Source organism: Cynocephalus volans, chromosome 8 (genome assembly GCF_027409185.1).
Source record: "Cynocephalus volans isolate mCynVol1 chromosome 8, mCynVol1.pri, whole genome shotgun sequence".
In the NCBI taxonomy this organism is placed as follows: Eukaryota; Metazoa; Chordata; class Mammalia; order Dermoptera; family Cynocephalidae; genus Cynocephalus; species Cynocephalus volans.
This window is the reverse complement of record NC_084467.1, coordinates 10,073,903-10,091,456: the sequence shown is the minus strand read 5'-3', so window position 1 is coordinate 10,091,456 and position 17,554 is coordinate 10,073,903. Positions and strand designations below refer to the sequence as shown.

At 47.0% G+C, this 17,554-nt stretch overlaps 1 protein-coding gene across 1 annotated transcript; it reads right to left on the bottom strand.

Annotated features, from left to right (window-relative positions):
* Positions 1–375: 375 nt before the first annotated feature.
* LOC134384063 (arylacetamide deacetylase-like 4) lies at positions 376–9,522 on the bottom strand. Its single transcript, XM_063105702.1, has 5 exons — positions 9,355–9,522; positions 8,141–8,158; positions 7,239–7,455; positions 4,628–4,691; positions 376–1,340 (listed from the first exon to the last, which is right to left on the bottom strand). Exons 1-5 carry the CDS (start codon positions 9,520–9,522, stop codon positions 566–568), a joined length of 1,242 nt encoding a protein of 413 aa, XP_062961772.1. The 3' UTR covers positions 376–565.
* Positions 9,523–17,554: the final 8,032 nt, after the last annotated feature.

Here is a 17,554-nt window from a genome sequence, read left to right as displayed (position 1 = left end):
GAGCGTGGCGCTGACAACACCAAGTCAAGGGTTAAGATCCCTTACTAGTCAACTTTAAAAAAAAATAAAAACACCATTTCTCAGGCCTGCTATAGCCATCCTAGTTATGATTGAAAGGTGACCTTGACCCCAGAAACAATTAGGTGGCCCCTCTTCAAACAGGAGTCATGGCCCCAAGGAATGCTTTGTCATCCTGGGTACAGATTTACCACGGACAATTTGATCAGTTCTGGGCATTTATTCTGCATGAAACTTATATGTCAGAGCTTCGAGAAAATTTAAAGAAACCTTTCTTCCTCTCTTTGGTATTTATTTCATATTAGTGGAAATGTCACAGAATGGTGCTAAATCCAGAATTGGAATGTATTAGTGCTGGACAGGAACAGACGTACTATGGATTTTCTGGAATAGTCAGCAAGGCTGCTCTTGCATCCCTTCTCATCCTCCCACCCAGACCAAGCATTGATTTGACTTCTCTTTAATCAATAACATAGAACTCAAGAAAGGACCCAGCTTGTGGAAGTGTCCATACCTGTCACACCTACTCAGATCCCCAAGTTCACTATCATATGCCCTTTATATAACTGACCAGAGCGTTCACAATTTTCAGGGAGCAAGGGAAAGAGAAAGTCTTATTATCAAATAAGTTCAAGCATCCGTGAAAGCCATCGTCCACATGGTACCATGTCACAGGCACCCCCTGGTCCTCCAAGCGTTTCTTATAGAGCAAGGTGTCATCACGGAGGATGTCATTCTCACAGCTCACCAGGAAGGCCTCAGGAAGCCGAGCGATGGTCTCATCGTCCGCTAAGAGGGGTGAATTTTCTACATCCAAAATATGTTTGGTTTCCAGATAGGCAGCCTCATTAAAAGGACTGGGAGACCTGGGTTGGTGGCCTCTGTTCTTGAATTTCTTGGGGATGTTGTCAGAGCCGACCCACTTCCTGTACTTCCTCCAGGCATCCGGGGGTATATAAGCGCCATTCAGGATGGCTTCCTTCCAGGATTCGTCAATGGCCAGATAGTTACACAGACATGTCAGGATGAGCTTCTGGGAGAAAAATGGGACATTTTGGTTCTGCTGATAAGACGGCAACTGCAGATTGACCGCCTGGACGATCGGATAGATCATGACCTGAGCCCGGATTCGGGGAAGATCTGATCTGCCCACCAAGGTCTGGGTGATCGTGGCAGCCACCCATCCTCCAGCGCTGTCTCCACAGGCGACAACCCGGGACGGGTCCACCTCATAGGCTTCCAGGCCCTTCAGGAAGTGAATAGAGGCGTTCAGGCAGTCTCGGGAAATGCTAGGGTAGTGGTGGTCAGGAAGCATGCGGTACCTGCAGAGCAGACAGGAAGAGAGCACACCAGGGCGGACGGCTTCTCGGAGGGCCATTGCAACAGTGTCCTCAACCCCCGTTACAAGACTTTATCTGATTAAATCCTCAGAATAGCCCTAGGATGCAAGGATTTTTAGCCCATTTTTGTTTCTATGAGGATTTGAGTAACCTGCCCAGAGTCACGGAGGCCAGGAATCCTGACTCCACACCTGTGCTCGGTCTGCTTCCCATAGATGTAGAAACTCCATCCAAGACTGTGTGACTCTAAAGCTATTTGATTTGAAAGCAAAACAACCAGCAATGACAAAAAAAAAAAAAAAAAAAAAAAGGCAAATGAAGCTACTGTCAGTCTCACTGCTTGTCAGTAGAAAAAGGAATGGGAAAAAATAAAGTCAAGGGGAAGTTTCTTTCAAGCTGAATGCTTTTAATAACCAAAAATTTCATGACCAAGTCTTCTTCTTACCCAGTGACTCAAAGAGTTGCCTTCTCTTCCAGGCTTGGAGAGAGGACGAAAGATGGAGGTTTTCTGACGGTAAAGGGAGGGAAAAAGTAAGCTAGACAGGAAAAAAGACAGCTCAAGCTGTGGAAGGCATCAGAGGCTGGTGGAAAACGTGGCAAGGTTTGAGCTAAAGAAAGCATCTTGAGGTCTATGCTCAGAGTATGTCTCCTTTAAGGAATTCAAGGGCAAGAAAAAGGACTTCAAAATAAGCCATTAAAAACAGTAAAGCATTGGGCTGGCCCGTGGCTCACTCAGGAGAGTATGGTGCTGACAACACCAAGGCCGCGGGTTCGGATCCCATATAGGGATGGCCAGTTTGCTCACTGGGTGAGCTTGGTGCTGACATCACCAAGTCAAGGGTTAAGATCCCCTGACCGGTCATATTTAAAAAAAAAAAACAAACAGTAAAGCACAAGCTGGCTCATGTGAGAATGAACACTGGGTAATAGAGGAATGAATTTTAAATACAGAAACAGTTTGGCTAAACTGCTTGTATTTGAAAGCCTATTTTAAACAGTTATTATCATCTTTAATTTTTGGTTGAGGTTCGGGCTAATCTTCTTTCCTGTTTTCACAATCTATAATTTAAAAGCATCAATAAGGTATATTCTACTTGTAAGATTAAATTTGGAAGAAGCTCCTAAGGAAAAATGACAGCTTAGACTAGTGGCTTTCGAACTTTGTTGGAGCAAGAGAATGATTTTTTTCTATTAAAATGATACAAGGAGTCCCAGCATATAAAACACCTCAATTCAGTTGTTCTGGTTTTGCCCAAGGATAAGGAATCTACACTTTTACTCTGTCTTCTTCCTCTCGGACCTCCATAGCCACCTCAAAAACATTCAGGGCTATGGGGGCGTGAACTCTAGGATTCAAAGTAACCGGTTTGAAAACCGCTGCCTTCCTTTAAACCTTCAATTTTGTTTTCTTTAAAATTTACTCGAAAACCTCATCTTTGAAAATGAGGTTTGATTGATTGCAGCATAAACTTGAAACATTTCCTTGATGAGCGATATATTGATAAACAAATCAATGCTATCAACATGGGTTCCCACTTAAACTCAGGCAAAACACATGCTACTCGGAAGGGTCCTTGCAGGGAGGTGGCCCCAGCACCAGGTAGCAGCAAGCAAAACTCCACCTTCCGTTTTCCCATTTCTAGAAGTGAATACTCCTTTGGCTTCTCCTTCTGCCATGTTAGGATACAAGGAGAAGTTAACCATCTGCATCCTAGCAGAGGACCCTCACCAGGACCCAGTCATGCTGGCACCTGCCTCCAGCCTCCACAGCTGTCAGGAATGAGTGCCTGTTGTTTAAGGCACCCCATCTATGGTCATTTGTTATAGCAGCCTGAACTGACTAAGAACCCAACCCAGAGTTGAAGGCTTTGCACAACCAAAAGGTCGAAAGACCCATCCCTTCAACAACAGCTTGGGTAGAAAGCCCCATTTTCGTCACGATGAGAAATTAGGGAACATTCGGACCGTAGACATCTTCCCTCTTTTCAGTGTCCTCTCAGGGAGTCTTCTCCCAGGCACTGTCCACCTGCAGCCCTAGGAGGCCGGAAGCCTCTGCTCTGTCTCAGTAACTCCACCAGCCACTCTCTCAAAACGGGTCTGGCCATGTGCCAGGTCTTCCCAAGTATCTGGAAACAATGATATACTAAGCAATTTCCTACAAGGGATTCATGCAGGTGCTTATCGATACCTTTATGTGCCACCTGTTTAAAGGATCTTTTTATTATCATAAAAGCCGTCAGAGATGGAGACTGTAATGGTGGAATTTCAGGCACCACGGTAAGCCAGCTGGGAGGTGCGCGGATGAATACCAGAAAGATGCTGCCTTCTGAGTCTCATCAGAGATGCTAAGTGACTTGCTTTCAGCCACCCAGCTGTACTGTTCTACCCGAACCGGGGGCAGCCAAGCTTTGAGGGACTTCATCATAGAGACAGAATCTAAAAGGCCAGTTTTTCACTTCTTTCAATTGCCTTCTCTAAACTGTTTCCTGGTGACTTGTAATCTCTAAACCAAGGCCCCAAATCGCAGTGAGTAGCCCCCACTGTCCCCTGCATCCACCCAAAGGACCCCTCGCCTCGCCTTTTTGTATTCAAAGGACCAGACTTGTCTTAAGACATTGGCTCCTGCATGGCCAGCAGTTTGTTCATTCATTCGCTCATTCATTTGTTCTAACAATATGCAATAAGCGCTTGCAGAACCATCACCCCAAACAACAGCCAGGACCTGGATTGTAACCTTCAGCCAACCCTCCCATCAGGCCCCCCATCTCGCTGCCTCCCCCAACTGAGAGAAGGGATGCTCTGGATTCAGTATCCATCATTCCTTTTTACATCATTTTATTGTGTCTATTTGTATTCCGAGGAAGTATTCTTTTGATTTTAATTGTTTTAACTTTATAAAATAAGCTTAAGGCTTTATATCATTTTTTAAAATTTTTATTTATGTTTTATGCTACATACTAAGATTCATTCACAGTATGATGTACCTTTCCAGTTCATTTATTTAAATGTTTATATAACATTCCATATTACCTGAATAGCTATGTAATTTAATATTCCCTATACCTTGGTCTATTCATGCACTCCCCAGTTGATGGGCATTTGCGTGGTTTCCTGATTTTTGCTATTTTTGACAGTGCTGTACCTGTCCCCGTGGGTGCAGGTACACGAGTGCCTCTGGGGACTGGGGCTTCCCTCTGTTCTACACATCATGCACAAGCTCACCCTGCCTTCTCCCACTCATGTAAACCCATCAGCTGTCCCAAACTCACCCAACAGACAGCAGCACAGAGTCGGTCTCCTGGGCCAGAAAACTGCACACGTTGTGATAAAAATCTGTAAGACAAAACCAGTCACAGCAACAGCTCATGAGTAGGGCCCTCATCCCCCAGGAAGAGCCAGCTCACAATGTCGGCACTGGGTATGTCACCCTTTCTTTGCTCCTACTATTGCCTCCTCTGAAGTGACTCTGGACAGCTATGCTTGGGTAAAGCCAAAAAGACAGGCCAAGTCAGACATCTTCCGCAAGTCTCCTGAATGTCAGGGCTCGAATGTTCCTTCTGGCTCACCTTCCATACGGTTTTCTTTTACAGCGGGGGAAGCTGAAGACCAGGAGGGCTTGATGATTTGAAATGGACAAAGCCGAGACTAGGGAAGTTAGGCATGCCCGCCCTGGAATATTAATAATAAGTTTATATATTCATATTATTTAAGAAATAAACAATGGTTGGATGGGATGTTTCTATTGGTGGAACAGTACATATGAAGCTCTCAAAAGGCAGGTCTGTAGGAGTTATTAAGTCTGGGACCAGGGTCAGGCATCTGCCTTGGGCACAAAATCAAGAGGGCACCGAAACACTCATCCACATCAATAATATTTTGATACAATACTTGAAGAAATAAAAATGAATGCCAAAAAATTCCATGACGAGCAAAGTAATCAAAACTTTAAATACACATGTTCCTATATTGTACTTGAACAAGTCCCTCAGCCCTTTGGATTCTGCCTCTATATAAATTTTGGTATTTTCTTCATGGTATATTTTTTGCATTTATACTATTTTCTGTAAATAGTGCACTCAAATATTATGGAGTTTTTTGGTGTCCCTTATATTTGGGCCCAGTGCCAGCCCCACCTTAGAAATCTCTTCCCCCGGCTTCCATAGGGCTGCTCCTCCTAAGCTCAAATTTTACCTTCTTGGAGAGTCTCTCTGATTAGAGACCTGCCCTGGAGTGACGCTCACACTCGTGTCTGCTGCATCGTGCTGCGCTCTCTTTACCTGAAACCGCCCTACGCATCTGTCCTCTCCCTCTCTGTCTAGCTCACTGACTGTCAGGTCACTCGGGGCAGGGACTGGGTCTTTCCTGTTCTCCACCGTGTCCCCCATGCCTGGAAAAGGTCTGACACAAAGAAGGTGCCCAGTACATATTTGCTGAATGATTCCTGGTTCTGCCTTTGGAGATGACATTCTCCCCCAACAGCAGAACACAAACAGCCCCAGACACCTCAAGGGGGCTCCCAGGGGCTTCTGAAAGGGAAGAGTGAGCTTGGACAAGGCTGGGTTCGGCCGCAGGGAGATATTCCTCGTTAACTTCTGAGCAAGGGGAGAGCACCATGGCTACACGTGCAAACATGGAATGGCCTTAGTTATCTCCACCACCAGGTGGCAGGACACCCCACTCTCAGGGCAGTTCCATGGCAGCAGAAATCAACTTTCTACTTGGACAAACTTTCTCACCTGCATCCAGGTGTTCATCCGTCCAGCCGCACATCCATCCATTTGTTTGCTTGAAAACGCATCTTTCATCCAATTACTCACTCATCCATCCATTTATTCATGCATTCATTCATTCAAAACCTAAAATGAATAGGGATCCGCCACAAACAAAACGGATGTCTTTCCTGCTACAGTCTTGGAGTTTCCGTAGTCAGTCAGGGGAGGCAAGCAGTGATCAAAGACCCCGGGAATCAACGAGATGAGTTCAGATTGAAGCAAGAGCCAAGAAGAAGGTTCAGAAGGGTGATGCTGGGGAGGGAGACGGGGCAGCAAGTGGGCAGGGAGAGCTCTTTACATGAGATGTTCAGGGAGGCCACTCAGGGGAGGGACATGTGAGATGACACCAGAAGAACCAGGGGTAGACAGCCACGCAAAATCAGAGAGGATCGTCTTTTGAGGCCAAACAAACAGCAAGTCCAGAAGGCTCAGGGTGGGAAGGAGCCCGGCGTGTCTGTGGCACAGGGATGCACAGAGGGGCTACAGCAGAGGGAAAGCAGGAGGGAGGTGCAGGGGACCATTCGGGGAGGTGGCAGGGCCAGCTGGGTCAGGGACTCACAGGCTGTGGGGAGGACATAGGGCTTCATCAAAGGGCACAGGACAGGTTGAAGTATGAGACCGACAAGCTCTGACTGGTATTTTTAAAACCTGCCCTGGCTGCCAGGTAAAGAGCAGATGTGAGCGGGGAGGGGTGAGGCAGGGACAGCAGGTGCTGGGGGGCAGGGTGAAGGGGGCGGGCAAGAGAAGACGGGTCTGGGTCGGGGTGGAACTGCGGAGCTGGAGGGAAATGCATGGGTTTGGATCATGGCAGAGCAGACACACGGGCAGATGGCGGTGAGAGGGAAGAAAGAGCCGTCAATAGACAGCCCCATGCCAGCCCTGCTGTGACATTACTGTCCCCACCTTGACCTACACTACCCTGTAACAGAATAGAAAAAATTGCCCATGGAGTCTACAGCACCATATTCTGACTTGAGCCCAAAGCCCTCACTCTGGACTCCCTATAAAAATCTCCAGCTACGGACTCCTGTGAGTTACTCCAGAAAGTTCCACGTGGGAGGCGTGGGCAAGGCTGCGCGTGTCAGTGAGGCCACAGGGAAGCTCCTACCCAGGCTTCCAAATACTCCACCCCCTCCATGGTAGAAGATGATGCCTCGCCGGGGGCTGGAGGACGCTGCCTTGGGCTGGAACAGCCTCACGGGGATCGTCCCAAAACGCAGGTTGGTCACCGCCACGTGAAGGTCCTTCTTTATTGTCGTTATGTCATGGAGAAAACGGAAAAATTTGGGCATGGAGCAAATTCCCAGCTTCTCAAATACAGTCCCCTGTTGAAGGGAAGAAAAAGACATGAGACGTCAGGGAAGGTTAGGGTCAGCTGCAGGTGTCCCTGTCACGCACGATTGCTGGGCTGTCTGTTTCTCGCTGCCTCCTGCGTGCACGGGGCTCACCGGGAAGCAGTGGTTTCTGGGTTCATCCAGATAGGGGCTTAGATTCTCAGACTTTTCCTCCCAAAGCCTCTGGCCAAAGCAGCAGCCAGTTTGGGGCTGAGTGGGAGGGAGGCATTGAAGTGAGCAGAGCCGGTTGTCCAGGGCGCTGGCGGCAGCCCGGATCTCTCTGGCTCTGTGCTGGGCTGTACCAGTCAGAGGTGACAAAGGCGGTTGATCACCTGTGTTGACACTCGGCATTGCGTGCCAGGAGCTCAGGGTTCTGAAGGATTCTTAAGCTGGGTTTGTGTTCAACAGAAAAGAGTAACGTGTTCGGTTAGGGAGGTCTGTTCAGGGGTAGGGAGAGAGAAGGGATGGCCCAGGGCTACACATGTGCAGAACGTGTTCTTATTTTACGTATAGTTCTGGGATGTATTGCTGCAATGCAGGACGCTACCACCTTCTTAAGCAAAAGATGCATTTTTGTACAAAGGAAAAGTTATCTCTGGAAAGACCTGCTGATAGAGATAACCTGCATTTTGGAAAAGCGATATGTGTTCTTTATATCTTGACACTGACAACTCACCAACTGTGCAAAGTGGATCTGCCAGAAGGACAGTTAAAGGTCATTGCATGGCCTTAGGCGTGACCACCCCCATGGCAGCCACTTGCTTGAGGCAGACTGACCTTCAGGGAAGCACAATACCAGGGGAAACAAGAGAGACAAGAGCACTTACTACTAACTTGGCCTGTCTCCTTAGGTCAATAGCACTCATGCATGCATAAACTAGACTTGATTTCTCTAAAGGCGAGCCGTACCCAGGGTGAAAAATTCCAGCAACATGCAAACATATTTCATTTATTTACCAAACCTTTCTAAGCATATTAACCATTACCACCTGTCATCTATTTATTCTACCAACCTGATGAGATAGACACGATTATCCCCTGATGAGGAAACAGATGCAGAGAGGTTAAGTAAATGGCACAAGGTCACACAGCTAGTGCGTGGTGTGCCGCAATGCACACTCAGACCACCTGACTGCAGCGTATATTCTTATCCCTACACGCCCTTCATCTTCTCCATCACTGCTGCCCTCAGATGCAATCAGTGTGAACTGTTTGGCAGCTCTAAGGTCTCCACCAAGGGTTGGGACACTGGGGTTAACTCAAGTTGCCTGCCTTCTACCAGATGCCACACCATTATTTCCAAGTACGCTGCAACTCTGGGCATGTGCTGGTCTTCCCCCATCCCCACCCCAAAATCCCTGCTCCGACCCTGGCTGGGGAGACCACTCTGAAATGCTAGGTGAGTTGATTTATGATTTCCTTAACAAACAGAAAGCACCTGGTAAGCACTAGCCCTGTGCTTGGAGCTGGCCTTTCCAAGGTTTATGACACCGTGCCTGCCTTCAAGAGGCTGACAATCTATACAGGGAAAAACACCTGTAGGCAAGTAAGTGCACTGAAGGTGACAGATACTGCACTGATGGTGTCAGTCCCCGTCAGGCCACAAGCCCCCAGAGGACAGGGACTGGGTCTGAAATTGGTGTTTCATCCTCAGAAAAGAGTCCAGTGATTGGCACTCAGTAAACTAGAGATGCTGAAGAGAAAAAAAAAAGAGTGAGTTAGGAAGGGTGGGAAAGAGAAAAGAAAGAAAGGAACAAAGGGAAGGAATTCTCTCTTGGGGGAGACCAAAAACAGAGAAAGAAGGGAAGTGAAAGAGGAAAAGGGAGGGTAAGATACAGAGAGAGAGAGAGAAAGAGACCCCAGCCCATGACGGGGCCTAGGATTACTCACCAAATCAATCACGTAAAGGAATATGCAGTGCAGAAACCTGAACTTGGCAGGATGGTGGATGGTGGAAGGGACATCTGCAGTGAGGAAGTGCTCAAAGACGGCCCAGACAAACACGACCAGAAAGAAGGTGGGCACCGCCGCTAGGAGCACCAGCCCCAAGACAGCCATGTTCTGGGGCTGCGAAGAGATGCTGCCCTGAGAAACCAGCCTGAGAACTCGGGTGAGGAGGACCTGCCCTGCTTATATGAGGTGCCGCCTCCACCCCGCTCTCTCAGGGCCATGCCTAACACAGTGACGTGACCTGGCTCCTCAGACGTAAACACAAGCAGACCAGTGAGAGCTGGAGGACCTGCTCCCCTGAGGAATGCAGGGACCAGGAAGACCAATCCTGCCCATCAGGGGGAGTCTTGGGAGGGGAGTTTCCCAAAGGCTTGGCAGGGACAGGCTCATATGGCTTCCCAGCTCCTGGGGATGCAGGGCAGAGGTCTCACAGCGGTTGCATAGGCCACCATGGCCTGATCCCTCCGTGGTACAATAGGAGACGTGGCCAGCCTTCCTCACCAGAGCCTGGTTAGGGCAGGCAAAGCACTTCATTTCCAACTCCTTGGTTAGCTGCTGCCCTAAGCCCATTCGTGCTCCAATCCAGGCTATAGGGGAGTCGCAGCCTAGCCACGTGGTTTAGAGCATCGACTCAGACCCTAGGCTGCCTGGGTTTAAATCCTGCCTTCTCCATTTACTGGCTCTGTGGCCTTGGATAAGTTCTCGGTTCTCTGCATCTCAGCTTCCCTATCTGTAAGGTGGAGATAGTCACAGTACCTCAGTGCAGAGCAGACATTTATAAAGATCTCAGAGGACGACTTGGCACGTGGTAAGCCTAACACAGTAAGTGTTTCTTAAATGGAAATATATAAAATTCTCAGGCTCAAAGCCTGTTTTCCAATAGGCTTCTGGGTCTGTGAACACTCAAGTCTAGGAATTGATTAAGGGGATGTGATTTTGTTTTTATGATTTGAGTTACACTTTTTTTACTTGATCTAGAACTTTTCTGCTTATATGAATTAAGGAAGAATTCTGTAGGCTTCCTATCTATTTGGAAATTGATTGAGTCATGGGGGCAGATCCCTCATGAATGGATTAATGCTCTCCCTGGGGTAGGAGGGGTAGTGAGTGAGTTCTCGCTCTATTAGTTCCCGCGAGAGCTGATTGTTTAAAGGACCCTGGCACCTCCTCTCTCTCCCTTGCTTCCTCTCACCATGTGATCTGCTTGTACCTGCTGGCTGCCTGCCACTTTCCGCCATGACCAGAAGCAGTCTGAGGCCCGTGCCAGATGCAACCATCCCAGAATCAGAAGACAAATAAACCTCCGTCCTTTATAAATTACCCAGTCTCAGATATCCTGTTATAGCAACACAAAACAGACTAAAAGAGAAAATTGGTACCGAGGACTGGGGTGTTACTAAACAGAAACCTGAAAATGTGGATGCACCTTTGGATCTGGGTAATGGGCAAGGGTTGGAGAAGTTTGGAGGACTTCGAAGAAGAGAAAAAGACGAGGGAAAGTTTGGAATGTCTTAGAGACTTATGCGGTGGCGAGCAGAGTGCTGATAGAAATGTGGACAGTAAAGGCCATGTGGATGATGAGGTCTCAGAAAGGAATGAGGAATTTATTGGGAATTGGACAAAAGATCACCCTTGCTCCACCATAGCAAGGAATTTGTCTGCATGTGTCCATGCCATTGGACTTTGCGGAAGGTGGAACTTAAGTGTTGTGAACCAGAGCACTTGGCCATAGAAATTTCTAAGCAGCAAAGCATTAAGGAAGCTGCATGGTTGCTTTTAAGAGCCTACTCTGAGTTATGATGGAAAAGGCATGATGGAAAGCCAGAAATTAAAAGGGATGCAGAGAGTAAAGTTTTGGAATATGTGCAGCCCAGCCATGCGGTAGAGAAGCGGAGAGCAGGAGAAAAACACAAGGGCGAAGCAGATAAACTGGTTGCTAAAGACATTATCCTGGCGGTGACGCAGCCAGATGCTGAGAACCAGGACAATGGAAAAAATGTCCTAAAGGCATCTGAGAAGGCTGGAAGGGTGCCCCACCCATCAAAGGCCCTGAGGCCTAGAAGGACCGAGTTGTCCTAGAGCAAAGACCTGGGGCACAGCTGCCCTCGGAAACCTGCTCCCTGCATCCCAGATGCTCCGGCTAGAGCGGACTCAACTGTGGTTCGTGCAGCAGCCCTGGAGAGTAGAAGCCTGAAACCTCGGAGGCATCCACGTTGTGTGAAGTCTGCAGGCCGGCAGGACATGACAGCAGTGGAGGCATGGCAGCCTCCACCCAGATTCCAGAGAATGTATGGAGAAGCCTGGGGACCCAGGCAGAGATGTGCCTCAGGGGTGGAGCCACTGCAGAGGCCATGCACTAGAGCTATGCCAAGCAGGAAAGTGGGGTCAGAGCCCACACAGAGAGCCCCCACCAGGGAAATGTCTAGTAGAACCAAGGCAGCAGGGCTGCCACCAGGACACCAGAACTTCGGGGCCACTGGTAATGTGCCACGCAGGCCTGCAAAAGCCACAGGCACCAACATGGCCTAGTGGGCTGTGCCTGGCAGAGCTGTGGGAACAAGGCTGCTGGATGCTTTGGGGACCCAGGTGCCCCATCGTGCCCAGGATGCAGGACTTTGAATTAAAGAAGATTATTTTGGAGCTTTAAGACAGAATGTCTGCCCTGCTGGCTTTCGGACTCGTTTGGTGCCTGTTTTTCCTTTCTTCTGGCCTATTCCTCCCTTTTGGAATGAGAATGTGTACCCAATGTCTCTTCCACCGTTGTATCTTGGCAGTAGATAAATTTCCTTTTGACTTGTACAGGTTCGTAGCTGGAAGGACTTTTGCTTTTGGTCTCAGATGAGACTTTGGACTTTGGACTTTTAAGTTGGTGCTGGAGCAGGCTAAGACATTTGGGACTGTTGAGATAGAATGATTGTATTTTGTATGTGAGAAGAAAATGAGTTTTGGGGGGCCAGGGGCGGAATGATGGAGCTTGGATGTGTTGTCCCCTCCAAAACTCACGTGGAAATTTGATCCCCAGTGTGGCAGTGTTGGAAACTGATTGATTCTTGGGGTGGATCCCTCATGAATGAATTAATGCTCTCCCTGGGGGGGAGGGGTAGTGAGTCAGTTCTCGCTCTATTAGTTCCCGCGAGACCTGATTGCTTAAAAAGACCCTGGCACCTCCTCTGTCTCTCTTGCTTCCTCTGGCCATGTGATCTGCTTGTACCCGGCAACTGCCTGCCACTTTTTACCATGAGCAGAAGCAGCCTGAGGCCTGTGTCAGATGCTACCCTCCCAGAATCATAAGCCAAATAAACCTCTTTTCTTTATAAATTACCCAGTCTCGGGTGTCCTGTTATAGCAACACAAAACGGACTAAAACAAATCCCAGAGCTCTTCAGGAATGTTGGGGCTCCCCTCAGGAAACTGTGTCTCAAGGTCTTGGTAAAAGGTGTGTTTTCTGAGGCTCCCCAGTGTGAGCGACTAAGCTTCACATGACAAATCCACTCGAGCTTTCCAATCTCCCTAAGCCTTTGAATCCCTTCCTCTACAGTTACCCAAGGCAGATCAGGCATCTCCAACTCCCTCGCAGTAGGCTGTCTTTTGACCCATATTTCAGTCAAGCACCCAACCGGCTAGACCTTGCTTAACTCCCCAAGCTGCGATCTGAACTGCAGAATCTCTGCTCAGTGAGCTCAAATGAATAAATTTGGTCTGATACAACTTTAGGTTCCTTCCCCCATTATCCCACACCCTGAATATCCATTCCCATATGTGTTCTCCAGATTTCTGCATGTATGAATTAGAAAACTCAAGCAGTTCTTTTGGAGTGGAGCACACCTCCTCGTGGGTCACACTTTGTACCTCACCTTTAGGGGCCTGCCGGGCCTTGAGTCTAGTGATAGGTCTAGAATCAAAGAGGATGGTGGGGTTGCATCCTGAGCAGAATCAATACTGTCTTGCTCAGTCATTGCCTCGGGGAAGCCATTACTGTTTCCTTAGACAATGCAGAGTTAATCCCCTCGGGCAGAGGTGGAAAAGCCGCTGTCTCTGGAGAGGGGTGGGGAGTTCATTTCCGGCAAACAAGATTCATCAGGATTTAGGGGTCCAATATCCCCAGCCTCCTCAGGGTCTTCTTCCCACATGTCCCCATCCCAACTTGCAGGATCCCATCCTCTCCCATCCAGTGCCCTCACTTTAGCTGTAGAGAACGTGCAACACCCACAGCTCAACAGTCACTGTAGTTCAGCCAGTCCCACGATGAGGGCTTGTGTTTGAGTTTTGGCAAGTTCAGCCCAGTGAGCACTGAGGAGAAAATTCTGACCCAGAACAGAACACACTTAAAACCTTTTAGGTCATCTCTGCAGCGCCACATAAGAAAATCATGCATAATGAAGTAAAGAAAGGGATGATTACAGTCTTTCATCAACAGCGAATACCAGTAAAGAAAAAGAAAATATGGTTTTAACAGTTCCACCTAAAATTATAGAGTTGGAAAGTACAATTACTAAAATAACTATAGAATCCCAACAGTAAACTTGAGCTGAAAGAAAGAATCAGCAAACGTGAAAGTAGATCAATAAACATTTGCAATCAGAAAACAAAGAGAAAATTAATGAAGAAAAATGAATAGAATCTCAAGGATAAACGGGAAACCATTAGGTGCAGCAACGTACAATGTTGTTTGAGTACCAGAAGGACAGAAGCAAGAAAAGGGAACTGAAAAGTATTCAAAGAAACAATGACTGAAAGCTTCCTAAATTGGATGAAAAGTATTATTCTACACATCCAAGAAGCTCAATGAACTCCAAGCATGATAAACACAGAGGTGGTAAATTCTGCCAAACATTTAAAGAAGAATTAATTCCAATACTTCACAAACTCTTCTCAGTAACAGAAGAGGAGGGGACAGTTCTCAGTTCATTCTAAGAGTCCTGATACCAAAGACAAAGACAACCAAAGAAAACTACAACCAATATCGCTTATGAATTGAGATACAAAAATCTTCACCCAAATACTGGCCAACTGAATCCAACCACATGTAAAAAGGATTATAAACCATTACCAAGTAAAATTTATTTCAGGAGTGCAAAGTTGCTTTAACAAGTAAAATTCAATTAATACAATATACTGTACCAATAGAATATAGGAAAAACAACAACAAAACATATGATCCTCTCAGTACATGCTGATGAAGTGCTTACAAAATCCAAAACCCTGTCGTAACAAAAACACCCAATAAACTCAAAACAGAAAGAAAATTTCTGATAAAGGCATCTATAAAAAACCTGTCTAACATTATACTTAATGATGTATGTTAGCTTCCTATTGCTGCTGTACTGAATTTTCACAAACTTAAAGGCTTCAACAACACAAACTTATTACCTTAAGTTCTGGAGGTCAGGAGTGCAAAATGGGTCTCACTGAGCTAAAATCAAGGTGTCAGCAGGGATGTGTTCCTTCTGGGTGCTCTAGAGCACAGTCTGTTTCCTTGACTTTTCCAGATTCTAGAGGCCACCCATATTCCTTGGCTCATGTCTCTTGTGATGGTTAATTTTATGTGTCAACTGGACAGGGCCACGAGGTGCCTGGACATTTGTTCAAACATAATTCTGGATGTGTCTGTGAGGGTGCTTCTGGATGAGATTAATACTTGAGTTCATAGACCGAGTGAAGTAGGTTACCGTCCTCAGTGTGGGAGGCCTTATACAATCACCTGAAGACTGGAATAGAACAAAAAGGCAAGTGAGAGAAAACTGCTTCTGCCTGATTGCCTTGAGCTGACACACTGGTCATTCTCTGCCTTTGGACTCAGACTGAGACATCAGCTCTTCTTGGATCTCAAACTACTTGCTTTTGGCTGGAACGACACCATCGGCTCCTTAAGTCTCCATCCTCGTGGCTGCAGATCTTGGGATTCGCATCATCCATAATCACATGAGCCAATTTTTTAATTTGATATATCTACATGTATACACAGATGTGAATATAAACAGAATGTCCTATTGGTTCAGTGTCTCTAGAGAACTCTATAGCAGCCCTATTCCTCCATCTTCAAAGCCAGAAACTCCAGCCAAGATTGTCTCTCTGTGCCATCTCTCTGGGACTCCTTCTGCCGACACCCTTGTCCACTTTTAAGGGTCCTTGTGATTATATTGGGCTCACCTAGATAATCTAGAAAGATTTTTTATGTTAAGGGCACCTGATTAGCAACCTCAATTCCATCTGCTTTCATTCCCTTTGGCCATGTAAGGTAACATGTCCATAGGTTCCTGGAACTAGGACATGAGCGTCTTCGGGGAGCCATTACTCTAATGACTATGTAACAAAAGGCTGAATGCTTTCTCCTTAAGATCGGGAATAAGACAAGTTAGGTGGCTATCACCATTCCATTCAACGTTATTCTCAAAGTTCTAGCCAAAACAAACTAAACAAAATGAAACGTGTTTGGAAAAAATGAACAAACAAGTGATAGGTAGATACACAGACAGACAGACAGACCGATAGATAGATAGACAGGCAGACAGACATAGACAGACAGATAGCATCCAGATTGGAAAGAAAAAATCAATATTATGTCTGTGAATGATCTTAAATTACTCATGCAGTGACTCCCATCCCAGCTGCTCTCCCAGCTGTGGTATCATTATTGGGGCAACAAAACACAGCACGTGGCACTTGGCACGCAGCACTGACCTGGCTGATGCCTTTTACTCCATACCAATTTGTAGGGAATAACAGAAGCCATCTCACCTTATCCGGCAGGGCCAACACTGTACCTCTACAGTCCGCCTCAGGTATATGGCAATTCTCCTGCTTTCTGCTGTAAGATAGTGTGTGGAGATTGTGATCATGACTTTCTCACAAACATCACTGTGGTCCACTACATGGATGACATTGTGCTGATTAAATCATATGAGCAGAAAGTAGCAAGTACTTAGGGTGCTTTATTTGCCAGGGTCAAACCAAGAGATAGAAACAGGGAGTCATGTATATAAGGAACAGCCACTACTCCTGGGACAAGATCTAGACCTTATTTCAGAAGGAAATGGTCATAGGTAACTAGAAGGGGTGCCAGGAAAGCTATTCCTTAAAAAGTGCCTTGTTGGTGTCCCTCTGCTGCAAACTGCCTGAAGGGTACCAAGGGAAGCTATGGGCCACTGGGCATCATAGTGGCTATATAGTGCAGGAACTAGGCATGTGAGAACCCATTCAAGCAGGCACACATGTTTGGAGAAACTGTGTCCTGCTGGAGCCCATTGCCAGAGAAACCGTGAACTGCAGCGTCTGGCAAGAGGAGCATACCAGGACCAGGAAGACAGACACTGTCCTTTTCCAATATTCCTCTAGCACCCTTGACTGACAAACCCTGGCATTGTTCCAGGGGACAAGAAAAACTACTTCAAGGGCATATCAGAAACTGAACTAGGTCTGAGATTTTTATCCTACTTGTAGACTAACAAGTTCGCCTGCCACCGATTCATGGATATTCAGAAACATGAGACACCAGGCTCAGATTCAAGGATTTGTATTATTTACAGAGTGGCAAAGAGAATGAACGTCATATTAGCACTGGTTCTCCTCGCCTCCCAAGTCCCATTGCAAATGACACGAGAAGCCCATGTGGATGACGCGCTCCGTGGGTCTGCATCACAGCTGAGGAACCTGACCTTAGGGAACCTGAATCTGTGATAAGCAAGCGAACCGGCCTAAACGTCTCCGCATTATCTTTATGATACAGACAGTGAATCAAATTGCATCTGCTCTGAGAGGAAGCACCATCTCCATCGTCCAAGGTCGTTCACTCTACAAACATGCTGCGAAGGACAGTCTGCACCAAAGGCCATCAGCGCCTCTGTTTGCAGAAGCACAGGAACACGAGGGACCAGGGAGAACTGCCCCCAGCAATAGTCACCACTCATTCTACAAGGTCTTGGCTTCTGCACATTTCCCCATGAGCACGACTCTCCTTCAGCCCCTGTAATTAATGTGACTGACAGAAACTCGGGGAAATATTTGATCTGTCTTCTATAGCATTGAATTGAGGCTTATATCTACAGGACTCCGAGCACCAAAATCAGGCTAATCAACGGTGAACGCAAACCTGGAACACATCTGATAAAACACGGGGTTTCCCTGAGAAGGTAGGTGGCTG